This window comes from Equus asinus, chromosome 25, assembly GCF_041296235.1.
Source record: "Equus asinus isolate D_3611 breed Donkey chromosome 25, EquAss-T2T_v2, whole genome shotgun sequence".
Taxonomy (NCBI): domain Eukaryota; kingdom Metazoa; phylum Chordata; class Mammalia; order Perissodactyla; family Equidae; genus Equus; species Equus asinus.
This window is the reverse complement of record NC_091814.1, coordinates 36,976,431-36,989,949: the sequence shown is the minus strand read 5'-3', so window position 1 is coordinate 36,989,949 and position 13,519 is coordinate 36,976,431. Positions and strand designations below refer to the sequence as shown.

General features: G+C 38.0%; 1 protein-coding gene across 6 annotated transcripts in view; it reads left to right on the top strand.

The window, feature by feature from the left end:
* The window catches only part of PLA2G4A (phospholipase A2 group IVA), a 149,297-nt gene extending 136,661 nt beyond the window's left edge, over positions 1-12,636 (top strand). For all 6 annotated transcript variants that reach the window (XM_014865783.3, XM_070497087.1, XM_014865785.3 and 3 more), the window contains 3 exons: positions 2,481-2,676; positions 4,140-4,297; positions 12,033-12,636. In XM_014865783.3, coding sequence (XP_014721269.1) covers positions 2,481-2,676; positions 4,140-4,297; positions 12,033-12,164 — 486 coding nt within the window. In that variant the 3' untranslated portion in view covers positions 12,165-12,636. The remainder of the gene's footprint in view (positions 1-2,480; positions 2,677-4,139; positions 4,298-12,032) is intronic.
* The last annotated feature ends 883 nt before the right edge of the window (positions 12,637-13,519 follow it).

Below are 13,519 nucleotides of genomic sequence, written 5' to 3'. Positions count from 1 at the left end.
TTTCAAACAAGAAATTATTCATATATAAGGGATTCAGTGAAACGATCATATTTAGCTCAATAGTTTATGAAATAAATGCTTTAATATACATTAAGTCCTTTTTTCTCCCAGATTTTTATGTCTTTGTAAATGGCATTGAGAGTTGATCAACCAAAAATTCATGATGTTCCACAAGCATCAAGAAGAGTAAAAGTTCAATGAAAAGTATGTTTTTCTCTAGATTTAAGGTGCTATTTTAAAGTAACTGTTTTCTTAAATATAAATTACTGAGTTTTTAAAAATACGTTATCTCATTTAATCCTGACAGCAATCCTGAGGGAGACAATAGTATTAACTTTATTTAACAGTGGTAGAAAATGAGTCGCTAGAGAAATAAGAAACAGGTAAAATGTAGATGAAATGGGATTGGGAGCCTGCTATTTCAGGGATAGTGAATGACCTGGTCCCTGCTTGCTTGTTTGTTTGGTTGTTGTTACTTATGGTCCCCGTGGTACCATTAGGGGAAGATCACTACATACTCAGCCCTCAAAATAGTTTCTTCCCCGTTGAGCTGTGGTGGTTAAGCAGATTGTCTGAGATCACCCAGCTAGTAAAGTGTCTGTTTTTGAGCTGGGCTTTTCAGACTGCACAGCCCAGGCACGAAGCCATCCATCACATTCATCCATTCTCTATCATCCTGCACTATAATATCTATTATTTTATTATTATTATTATTATTATTTTTGGTGAGGAAGATTGGCCCTGAGCTAACATCTGTTACCAATCTTCCTCCTCCTTTTCTTTCTTTTCTCCCCAAAGCCCCAGGACATAGTTGCATACCCTAGTTGCAAGTTCTTCCGTGTGGGATGCCACCACAGCCTGGCTTGATGAGCAGTGTGTAGGTCCATGCACAGCATCCGAACCGGTGAACCCCAGGCTGCCGAAGCGGAGCACGTGAACTTAACCACTACACCACTGGGCTGGCCCCTATAATATCTATTATTTATTTCTCTTGTTGATTTATAATCTCCAAGGATTCAAGGAAAGCTTCTCTGTTATGCCTAGAACAAAGCTGGTATTCAACAATAATTTTTGAATGAATTAATACACACTCTGAGGAAATAGTCCAGGTATACTGCCAAATCCCATGGTGAATACTCGTGGTAAATACTGTTTTCATAGCATTTACCACAGTTTTAAACCTGAAGCGTTATTTGGTTACTATCTCTCACTCGTCAGCCTATAAATCCCAGGACAGCAAGAGTTTTACTCACTGTTATGTCCCCCCTCCCAGCATGAAGCCTAGATCCACAACTAATGATGCTCATGGAATGATTGAATGTGATGACAAGAGTAGTTAAGAAAACTTAAGATTATAGTGATCATCTCCCCAAAACTGCCTTTCTCTGCAAATTTCCCTAATACATTCCTAACTCTCTTCTTTCTTCCTCTTTTCTTTCCTCATTTTTCCCTTTTATCTCTTTTGCTCTCTTTTATGGTATTTATCAAATGTTTGTATAAAGTGATACATGACAGGCGCTGTTCTAAATACTGTGCAAATATTAATTTATTTAATTCTAACAGCATTCTTATGATATATGTGTTACTATCGTCATCCTTATTTTGTATTTGAGGATTGTGGGTGTAGAGACATTAAGAAACACGCCCACAGCCCAAGAGCTCAAACTTTAACTCAGGCAACCTGGCGCCAGAGTCTGTGCGATTGTGACAGCCTGCTTCTTATTTGTCCCACTCCCCCTTAGGCTGCATATAAATAGAAATAAGCTCTATTTCCTGCACCTCTCCATTTTGATTTGTATTCTCTAGTTTAAATTTAATTGTGTGTGTGTCTGTGTGTGTTTACCCACTGTGTTAGCAAGTTTTGCTGCAGAAACAAACAAACCTAAAATTTCAGCGGCCAAAACCACACATGTTTTCTTGGTCACGTTATACATCAGCAGCTGCAGATCAGCTGTGTGATTCTGTCCCATGTATGTTCTTATTCTAGTCAGGGTGTAGAATCTTCGTACCAGGGAGGGAGCTAATATGTAGAAACAATCATAAAATCTACCACGCCCATTAACTAAACTAAACTAACTAAACTAAAGTGCTCCTCATTCTTCTTCATCAGGGTGTTTGACTCCAAAGAGTTAAATAACATTCACATGGCTTTTAAATGCCTAGACCAATAACATATTTTTTTTCTCTAGCAATTACATCAACATAGTTTTATTCAGTTCAGTTCATCAGTAATATTTCAAATGCCTCCTATGGAGCTAGCCTTGTGCCAAGAATTGACATAATAATAGAGAGTTTATGGAGTACTTTTATATTTTTTTGAGATTGATTAGCTTCTTAAGGAAAAAGTCATTATTCATCCTAGCAAGGAGCACCCTGGTAGCATATAGTAGACACCTAATGAATATTGAATGATGGCTAGACCAGCTGAACAAATGAAGACGGAAAATTCCCAAATGCGTCTTTCTCTCTCTCTCCCACAGGAACTTCTACTTGCAGAAAAGTGGGCTAAAATGAACAAGCTCCCTTTTCCAAAGATTGATCCTTATGTGTTTGATAGAGAAGGACTGAAGGAGTGCTATGTCTTTAAACCCAAGAATCCCGATGTGGAGAAAGATTGCCCAACCATCATCCACTTTGTTCTGGCCAACATCAACTTCAGGAAGTACAAGGCTCCAGGTACGTTGGGAATGAGCCATAGTCTACAGAACAGGAAGCTGGTAAAGGAGCAAGATTGATATTAAGCTGATTCCCACTGGCACTGCTGTACCAGCTATTACAATAATGAGCGCTTCCCTTACCTTGATAAATAGCTACTGTCCTGAGACCCCAAGTACTCTCCCTCTTTCTCACCCCAAGATCCTCTGAGTTCTTCACAACCTAGAAACTGAAAGATCAGCAACTAGCTCAATAAAAATCTCTGGGGCTTTACTCCAGAATCTCTGATTATGCTTGTTTTGATTGATTGTTGCCCTTGTCCTAGGGGTTGTTAAATATTCTGAATATCACCCTTGTAAGGGAGCCTTCGTTTCAGAAGAAATCATACAAAAAATTTTGGGATTTTTAACTGACCACAAGATTAACGTAATCTAGGAGTACAACATGGCTAGTAATTTGAGATTGCCATGTTACATTTCATTAAAAAGAGAATCAAGTTCAAGGCACAGTCATTCTTTTTTACCACCTCCAGAGGAGTCTCTGGACTCTTCTGTATCCTGGAAGATATTAATTAACAACAGGAGATCTAGAGGTTGACAGGCAGGGTGTTGCAGTCCTAAAAATAATATTATTTTAGGACCAGAAAATGTAGTTGTTCAAGGAAAGACACAAAAAATAGTCATGGCAGATTTGAGAGGGGGACTATGAAGAAGAAAGAAATGTTTTCTAGATGGCGGAGGAAGACAGCGAAATGAACAATAGGCGTGGAGGGTATCATGAGTCATACTTCAACACAAGAGAAGGAAGAATTGGCCGGCATTTTTAGTTATTGAACAGTGGAGTACTTGAAACCTAGAGAATTTTCTATCATCTTTGCATTCCCCCAGAAGCAGATTCTGAGAAGAGGATTCAAGTGCACATAGTTTATTTGGTTGAACTAGGGCATACAGGAAGCGAGAAAGTGATAAAGGGAAGAAAGGCAGATAACAAAGATGTGTTTGTAAGCTTCTACCACGAGGAGAACTTGATTCTACTGGGAAACTAAGAAAATGGAATAGAACCTATGCTCCAGAGTCATCCTTCTCACTCACACAGCAAGAGGCAAGGGAGCTGGGGTATTTATATCCTAACTCCCTGCAGTCTTTGATTGACTGCTGCCTGAGGTGGAATGTTATTCACCAGAATTTCCAGCCTCCTGCTAGTGAGCAAGGCAGCCTCCCAAAGTTGCAAAGAGAGTTAGAAAGTCCTTAGGCACAGAGAGAGGTGCAGGTACTGACAACTGGAAGTTGCCCAGTCAGGACACACAGAAATGATCAAACCCAGGGAATGTGAGTGGGGGCCAACAGTGTATAGTACAGATTACATGACCCCTGTGGGAGCTCCCAGTGTTGTGTTTATGACTATATGTGTGTTTTATTCCCTGGGTTTTAGAGATATTTGGTAGTTTTCAAAATAACACTATTTGAGACTCTTCTGATATTTAGGTGTTCCAAGAGAAACTAAGGAAGAGAAAGAAATAGCTGATTTTGATATTTTTGATGACCCAGAATCACCATTTTCAACCTTCAACTTTCAATATCCAAATCAAGCATTCAAAAGGCTGCACGATCTGATGCACTTCAATACCCTGAACAACATTGATGTAAGTATCTCCTATGACCATTGACGATGTCAAATGCTTCCATATCACCTGGACATAGCAATACCTCTTTTTACTTAATTTAAAATACAAATAAGGTTTATGAATGACACCACCCAAACCGCACCATTTTATTTTTCATGAATTGTTTTCTTAATCTCCAGAAGAACCCTCTAAAATTCACAAATAAGAAAAGTAATGCCTCCAAATTGGCAGAACCCACATTTTATACTGTTTTTGATGAAAGAATTGATTAATACTCAGCTTCTTTCCCAAAGTATCTAATGTATTCATTATATGGTAAAATAAGTTATAAATAGGAAGAAAAATGTTAAAAAGGAAATATAAGAGTAGGAAAGTGAATGTCCCAGAAGTGTAATTAATCTGCAAAAATATCACAAGTTTTAGTGTATACACTCATGCTTTTACATGTCTTTATTTTTGTGAACTAGGGAATGACACCCAAAATAGCAGACTCTCCATTTTAGCCCTTGAGATATCAAGTATACTTTGCTTTAGAAAGTTTATTTTTTTAACTTAAAAAAATTTTTTTTTTATTGCAGTAACCTTGTGTGATAACATTATGTAGCTTTCAGGTGTACATTGTAATATATTTCGAATTCTGTGTAGATTATGTCATGTTCACCACCCGAAAACTAATTATAGTCCATCACCACACATGTGAGCCTAATCATGCTTTAGAAATTTTAGAAACAAGTCATTCTCTTCAGTATCAATCATTCCTGTCAGTAGTATATCTACTGCTAAGATTTTTGTCTCTAAGTGAAATTCTTTAGTCTCTAACTCAGTACTTAGAAACAATGTTGTGTAATTGGAATCATGTTGGCTTGTGGTTCCAAATCAGTGTCTGACAAATTATCAACTACGAAAGCCCAAGTTCATTAGCCTAATTGGATTTTTCATGGTAGAAAAAAAAAGGATAAAAGAAAAGGAGAGAAAGAAATTAAATGGAGAGGGAAAAGCATCGTATCTGATTTGCCAGTCTTTTTGGAGACTGTGTGAATGGTGCAAAAGAACACACAGTGTATGAATGAGTGTTCTGTTTATATGAGATTTAATTAGATCTCGTGAGCTAATAGAATTCTGGCACGTCTAGTTTACTTGCTTATTTAATTTGGCCTGAGACTAGTGATGATCAATTGTGTGCAATTACAACAGTTAAACCTAATATGTTTATTAATCAATGTCTTTAATTTTTGTGGACATATGAAATTTTCTCCAATAAGCTTCAGTTCCTGCAACTCTAAAATGTTTTCTCATCGGCCTTCATTTGTGAATAATATGTGATAGTTCATGTAAATTATGCTTACTGAAATTTATAGCGTATATCATTTCCTAAATATATTTATTCCTTTTTTCTGCTATCTTACAAACAATGGACATCTGAAATCCGTAGGCTACATTGTTTCTGTGGTGATGGTGAAAATTTAAAGAATATTAAGAGAAAATCAACATCTTACTCTATGATTCATAGGAAGAGAGCAGACATTCTCAAAGTACACTTGAGCTTTATGGAACCCCATTCTGTTCAAAGAGAAGAGAACTAAGGGGTAATATCAGAGTAATCCTGTGTGTTCAGTTTGAAGCCAATAAACTCAAAACTATGTATTCCTTGAGATGAAATATGTTAAACTTGATGAGTTGTCCTCAAATGGAAAAAAAAATAGATTGTAGGAATCGATAAATATCCTGTTTGACTTGGGAAAATAAAAGGATACACACACACACATATGTATAGCTATCTCTGTGTATATATAGATATATATGTATATATTATATATGTGTGTGTGTGTGTGTGCATATATATATGCCCACATATGTAACTTAACCACATTTCTCTCATTGTTTTCAGTTCTGGTTTATATAAAACCTGCTAAGCTATTTGCTATAAAGAATGATGTAGTTCTATTTATATATTTTATAAACATTCTTTAAAGTAGTTTGTTTGACACGTAGATGAAAAAGTTAAAGCCTGAACAAAACTAGACTGAATTCCGAAAATAACTGTCCTGATTTACAGTTCATCATATGTTGATCTTTCACAAACCATTTAATTAAACTGGTCTTAATAGCTTCCAAGAAACTGTCTGGCACGGCATGTGGAAGGAAGGTCATGGACTTTTATATTATGTTTAGATCTCAGATGGGTCATTTGTGTAGCTTTGAACAGCTACTTAAACTTTTTGGGCCTCAGTTTCCCCATCTCCAAAACAGGTGTAACAGCACCTGTTATGCTGGCATAGGGAATCTTTACTCAGGAGATGTATGAACAGTGGGCTGCAGACAGATGCTGCTCGATAAATGGAACCTTACCTATGCGTGTCTATGTCCTGTACCTTGATGGAAACACCTCAAGACCTTTGCAAATGCCCAGAGTTAAGAATATAGACAAGTCTGTACAGGTAATGGCAGCCTAGGCAGTAAATAAATATTTTTGAATGAATGAATGTAGGTTTCCTCTTAAATTATATGGCCATTGAGATGTGTGTTCAAGTGACTCTTGGTTGTATGTGTGTGTGTGTGCGTGTGTGCATATGCACCTCATACCCAGGTAAGACTTCCAGTTTCACTGACATTTTACCTCTCTCTTGATGACTCCCTCCCACCTCTTCTTTTAACCAAGAAAACATATTCTATCAGAGTCAAAGCTTCTTGGTAAGTGATAGTAAATAACAATGAAACTGCAGTTTTCAGCGTTGTAGCCATGACTACTGTGGCTTGAGGCAAATTTTCATCCTCAATTCACATTCTGACTTAAATTTTTGCTCTGAAAAGGCCCCCGTGTCTCTGACAGCTGTATGCTTCTGTTGCTTCTTTTTGCCCAGAAAGCCTCACTGGCCTGCTTTGCTGACACTAAATTCCGGTTCATCTATAGAGAGCCTCTGCTCTGCGTCTGCTTGCTCTGTGACAACAGCCTACATTTCTCATTAGTATCCACATTTCTGCACTTACTCAATCCTCCAAAATTCCTTTTCACTCAACATTGCCTCAGTGCTTTTACAAGTTATTTCCTGAGTTTGGGCTTGTTTTTTTTTTCTTCAGAAACCTAACATTTGGTGATTTAGACTGGTGGACATGAGGTATACGGGAAATGCGCAGGCTTTGGAGTCACACCAAACTGGGTGTTCAAATCCTTTCAGCCTCTTGGCTGGGTGACCTTGGGAATGTTGGTTAACCTTTCCAAATTTCAACCTTTCCTCATTTGTAAGGGGGAACAATGATACATATTTTATAGGCTCAGAATGAGGATTAAGTAAAATAATATAATTTGAGGGCTTGGCATGCAAGAGAAGCTCAATAAATTGAAGCAGCTAATATGATAATGATAATAATTATCCGTGTCATATTATCTTCTACTTTTAGGTGTAAATTTAAACCCTTTAAAAGCAATGACTTGTCTTACTTACCTTGTGTCCTCTAGATACTGATCACAATGCCCAGCACCTAAAATAAATATGCAATAAAATTTTCATGGATGATTTTTGAAATGTCATTGACTTACTGGCTGAAACTGTTCAAGAGTTTAATGTCATAGGAGGAAGCGTCAGGAGACAAGGTCTGTCTGTTGGTTGGAGGCAGAGTCCCTGACCCCGTAGAATCTCTATGCAATGTATGTTTGGTCAGGTGGTGTGGCCACAAGCTCTACTCACAAACCGCTGCTTTGATCTGGAGGAGATACACCTTCCGAGATCTCTCTTCCAGCACCTTGTTGATCTAGCTATCACAGGAAAATGTACTGTTATGCAGACCCACTCACTGATTTGTTAACTCGATAGGCATATTCTAAGGACCTGTTATGTGTCAGTTTATTCAGCATATGCCGATGATGCATAATAATGAGCTTTTCAAATTCTTTCTCAAACAATTCTATAAAGTGTTAAATACTAGATGTTAAATGAGGAAAAGCACATATGCAGAAGTACTGGTACTTAATTTATTGATACTTCATCATGATAAGAGCGTCTCAGTACAAGTTAAAGTTTTTTTCTTTTTAAAAATAATTTAGAGGATTATTATGTATCATGGCCTAATGTATTAGGCCCAAATTCATCTACCTTTCATGCTGCCTGTAATCTCTCTTCATCTTATTTATTCATTAATTCAACACGTATTTATTGAGTATCTACTGTGCCAGGCACGATTTTAGGAACTAAGGATACAACAAGGCACAAAACAAAAAGAACGACGAGAACTTTTGAGTGCTTAATGTAAGCCAACCACATCCCCCTCAAATATCGAATGCTCAAACTAGCCTATGAGGTCAGATTTTTATTATATGTGAGGGAACTGAGTCATGGTTGTTCAGCAGCTTGCTGGAAGTCACACAGTGATGCGAGGAGCTGAGCTGGGGCCACAGGTTTTTTTCTCGCTCTTTCCTCACTTTTGAACCATCTATCTCCCCAGCAGCTTTATTCCCAAGTATTCCCCAAACACAGCTCCCTTTCCAGCCAGGCTGGTTTCCAGATGTTTCCTCCACATGCCATGACATTCTATCTTTAGCCTTTTCATAAGATTATCCCTCTACTGCGAATGCCCAGTCTTGCCTCTCCACTTATAAAATCCTGCCTGTCCTTCAACTCAACTCAAGTCTCATTGTCCCCATGACTTGAACTTTATCCTGTTTATTCCAACCTCCAATGAGCACCTCCTGTGTGTTCATTAATTTTACCAATATTTATTGTGCCTCTTCCGGGTTTAAGTGCTGAGATCAAAAATGACATGCCTAATAGGGTCCCTGCTTTCATGACACTTCGATTTTTCTTGGGAAGGCAGACAGCCAACAAATTCACGGTAATTTAGACCAGAATATCTTCTTGTAGCCTTCTATATTTGTAATTTTTATCTCTCTCAAAATGTACTATAACTTCCTCTTGGGCTCACTTAAAATTTTCTACTGTGGGAACTCAATATTTGCTTGTGGATTGCTTACAATCTCACATCTCTCAATTTGTTCCTTTTTGGAGGGGAGGAGATCCACATTTTGCGTGTTTTCTTTTCTTATTCTCTGCTTTTGTTGCCCCAGATTGAAGGGATCTGGATCAACAATTGGGAGGCTCTTGAATGGCGCAAGTGGAAGATGACATAGGTCAGATTTAGGGAGGGCCAGTGGGGGTGGAGAAGGTTGCGATATGAGGGCTATCACAGGGATAGCAGTGACAGAAAGGATGTGGAATCTCAGTGAATTTCAGGGGGAAACGAAAGAGGAAATTGGATGTAAACACTATTTAAGATTACTAATGTAATTTTCAAAACAGGAAGATTCAAATTTGACATCTTGCCTTTCTGGATATATCTAGTTGTACCGTGTATCATGCTGGAAGGTTTGAATTCAGTGACCGATACAGTGCTGAGTTTAGCCTCTTCTGTTTATATCACAGGATTAGAAATCACGGCACTTGGGTATTTTCTGCGGTAATCTGAAAAACCAGGTTAATGTTTCATAGCGTTCTTCTGCCACCTAGTGGTTCTGCTTGCACGTTCTAATTGCATATGATTTGGGTTTTTCAGAGTTGCAGATGTAAATATTCATTTTCTTTTATAAGAATGACCTGTTTACTAGAAACAACTGCCAAGGCCGAATTATTGTAAATCCACTAGTTTATGTTACTGATATTGCTGAGTTTTGGGGCTCATGAGTTCGTTATAAAGGAATGGACAGCAGTTATTATCAGTATAATTTCCCCTGTGGTCTTTTATATTTTAAAACTTTTTGGTGTTTGGAAAGTAAATCATTGATTTTTATTTTACTTGGTTACTTCTCTGCAATAGAGTTGATGTGTCTCACGCTGCTATGGTGAAGGAGAAAGCAGCTGATAAACTTGCTGACGTGATCTCCAGAAAGGCAGGGAGATTATTAAAAGAAGATGTAGCAGGAGACGTCTGATAGCAGAATAGATTTGCTGACTTTTACCATTTAATAAGCCCACCATTGGCTATGCATGGTGTGTTTATTTCTAGTAAACTTTATAGCCTCGCATCTATTTAAAGTTCCTAAATTTCCTCATGTATGTTCCGTTTAAAAATAACAACAACAATACGTACATGCTACTTATGGAATATTCCCTATGTGCCAGGCATTGTGCAAAGTCCTTTATATAAATGATCTCCAATCCCTACAAAAGCCAAAATTAGTATTACTATTCCCATTTTTAAAAAGAGGAAACAGGCTCAAGGATTTAAGCTGATTTCCCTTGATCTCACATAGCCAAGAAGTGATTGTGCCTGGCAGCCCTTGGCCAGGTCATTGATCAAGGTCTTCTGCATTGGCCTGAAGCTTCTTCTGTCACAGGGAATTAATTATGTTTCCCTTACTCATGGGAAAAAAGCGGTCAGCAAATCTGCTTTACCTAAAAGATTCAGTAACATTTGAGCCCATTTTTCCCAGAAGACAATTATATATATATATATAAAAGAAAAAAATCATAGAGCAGATAAATCCTATGATAAATACATAACATTCCTATGATAAATCCCTCTTTCCAGAATATCACTGCTTCTTGTTTAAAGTTAGCACTGAAGAATAGAGAGGCCTGCCCATTGGGCCTGACAAAGTCACAGAGTATGAATCGCGTGTGAGCACCACCCAGGTCACACACCTCTCTCCTCTAGGCCTTGAACCTGCCTTGCTCAGTGAGATGGGAAAACTCCTTTGTGCACACATCTCCATGGCCAAGGGGCCACACCAGCTCTGGGCGGGAGGGGACCGTGGGGTCGTAAACTGCTCAGACTTGCCAAGTTTTCCTAGCCATGGCAGAGTGCTGAAAAGCATGTGTGTAATACTTTCGTGTTGCTTAACCCCTGGGATAGAGAATAAAGGGAACTGTGGAATATCCCTGTGACTTGCCTCTGTGCCCTGAAACTTCTATCTCATTGGTCATTAGATGAAATCCTGTAGTCCTGTCCTGGGGAACGGAGTCTTCTTGATTTTAACAGGGTTTCAAAATGGCATCAGAGGCAAGATTACCACCCAGGCCTCTCTTCCAAAGCTCGTTCCCATTGCTCCACAGCAACTGCTTCAACCAAATTCCAAATTTCTCTTCTTCCCAAAAGTTCCTAACCAGGTTAACTTCTTACCAGAAACAATACATAACTGCAATAGCAATTCTTAGAGGTTATAGTCACCATTAATTTGAGTATATATAAAGATTATTCTGAATAAAATATAGCCATCATCAATAAAATCACAAAGCATGGTGTTTTCTAGATAGAGGACATCCATGTTTTATAACTGTCTGTTTAGCTGAGGAAGTACGTCAATTCTTCAGCAATGCCTTCTCTCTGCATTAGACTTGGGGAAAGTCTTTTATTTCCATCTGGCCCCTCATTTCCACTTTTCCATTAACTGTAAAGAGCATAAATTCTAGATTTAGTCATTACTTGTTTCTTCCCTCTTATCACCTTCCCCCATGAAGGACAGAATGAAGACAAATTTACCATGTTACAAATATTTTATTCCCAATTTTATCAGCACAAAGTCTGGAACACTCCCTGAATAGTTCTTTCTCTGGGGGGAAAAGGAAGAGTGTCTGGATAGAAGCTTAACAAGAGTGTAATGGTGGGATGTTGAATTAAATATACACATGCATGACTCAGAGATTTCTCTATTTCAAAAGGAGTAGTATGATAAAAATATTAATTGGAGTTTTGTTTTGACCAAACCAATGATTAAATGAGTTCGGAGCACCACTAATTATCCATCTTTTGCCTCCATTTGCAGGTGATTAAGAATGCCATCGTTGAAAGCATTGAATATAGAAGGCAGAATCCGTCTCGTTGCTCTGTTTCCCTCAGTAATGTTGAGGCAAGAAGATTCTTCAACAAGGAGTTTCTAAACAAACCCACAGCATAGTTTGTGTACTGGAAAGGGCAGCAATTTCTGATGCTGAGACAGTTTGAAATTCCATGACAACTGGATTGAAGAGCACAGTACAGATATTAGTACTGATCATAAGAGACTGGCTAATACACCAAGGTGCAGTTCTTTAGCTGCATGAGAATAATACCCTTAGAAGTTTGTTAGGTTGACAAATGATGATAAAAAATATCCTCAGCTGCATTTTCTGTCAGTATGAATTTCCTGATGCAAATGTGGGGACATATACTGTATTTTTTAGACATTCCTCAGCAACTGTCTTATGTGTCCTCTTTTTAAAAATGTGGTTCCTTTGTACAATATGTAACAGTTCAGTCTCGATAAGTAAGATTTTGCATTGTGTGTGACTGTTATTCACTGACTCGATTTATTCATGTCATGAGACAACACTATTTTTTATTTATATATACATTTCGTACATATATGAAATAAATCTATATGCAAATTAGCATGAGATAGCAACTGAGTTTTTGTTATTATTCTTAATGAGATATTGACTTCACTGTTGCCGTGAAAGATTCTCAGATTCATGGCTTTCAAACACAGAAGTACTTAATCCTAAACTCAAATGTGGAACTTGCCATTTTAAATCATGGTTATTTTTCTTAAAAGAGAAAGTCCACATAATTTGTTGAGCAAATGGTGTATATTTATTCAGCACGTAGAAAAAAATGTAAGCCCTTCTAGTTTAACATTTTACTTTGCTGACATTATGTTGGACTGTTTATGCACCAGGGAGCGCCTCAGAGAAAAATCCAGAAGAATGGCAAGGGCTGTATCTGCAAGTCTTGCTTTAGGCGCAGTCTGTCTGTATTGCACGACTGTGGCTTCAGTTCCCATTGAACTGCTAAGTTCAGACTTGGCGTTACAAATATAAGGGCTTCCTCATTCTTAGTTTTTGAATTACTTTTCTTTAAGCTCTCTATTCATTTGCCTTTTTTTTCTCTGCTCTTTCATTTATATTTCCACCTGTGAGGAAAGACAAAAAACATTATTAAAGAAGAAGGGAACACTTAAAAGTTCATTCTTTCGTTGGTTGATTTATGCATGTGACAAATGAGTGCCCACTCCAGGCCATCAGGCATGTTGTCGGACCTGGGGATACAGCAGGGGACAGAACTGACAAGAGTGCCTGCCCTTAAGGACCTTACATTCTAGTGGAGGTGACCAGCAATAAAAAAGACACGTGTTTCCAGAATGTTAGTGATAAGTGTTAAGAGAAAATTAAAGGGAAGGGAGGAGGTGGGAAGTTTGGGGGGGGGGGTGTACAATTTTAAATGGGGTCCTGAGGAAGATCGTAATAAGACGGTGACATCAGAGTAAAGATGGGA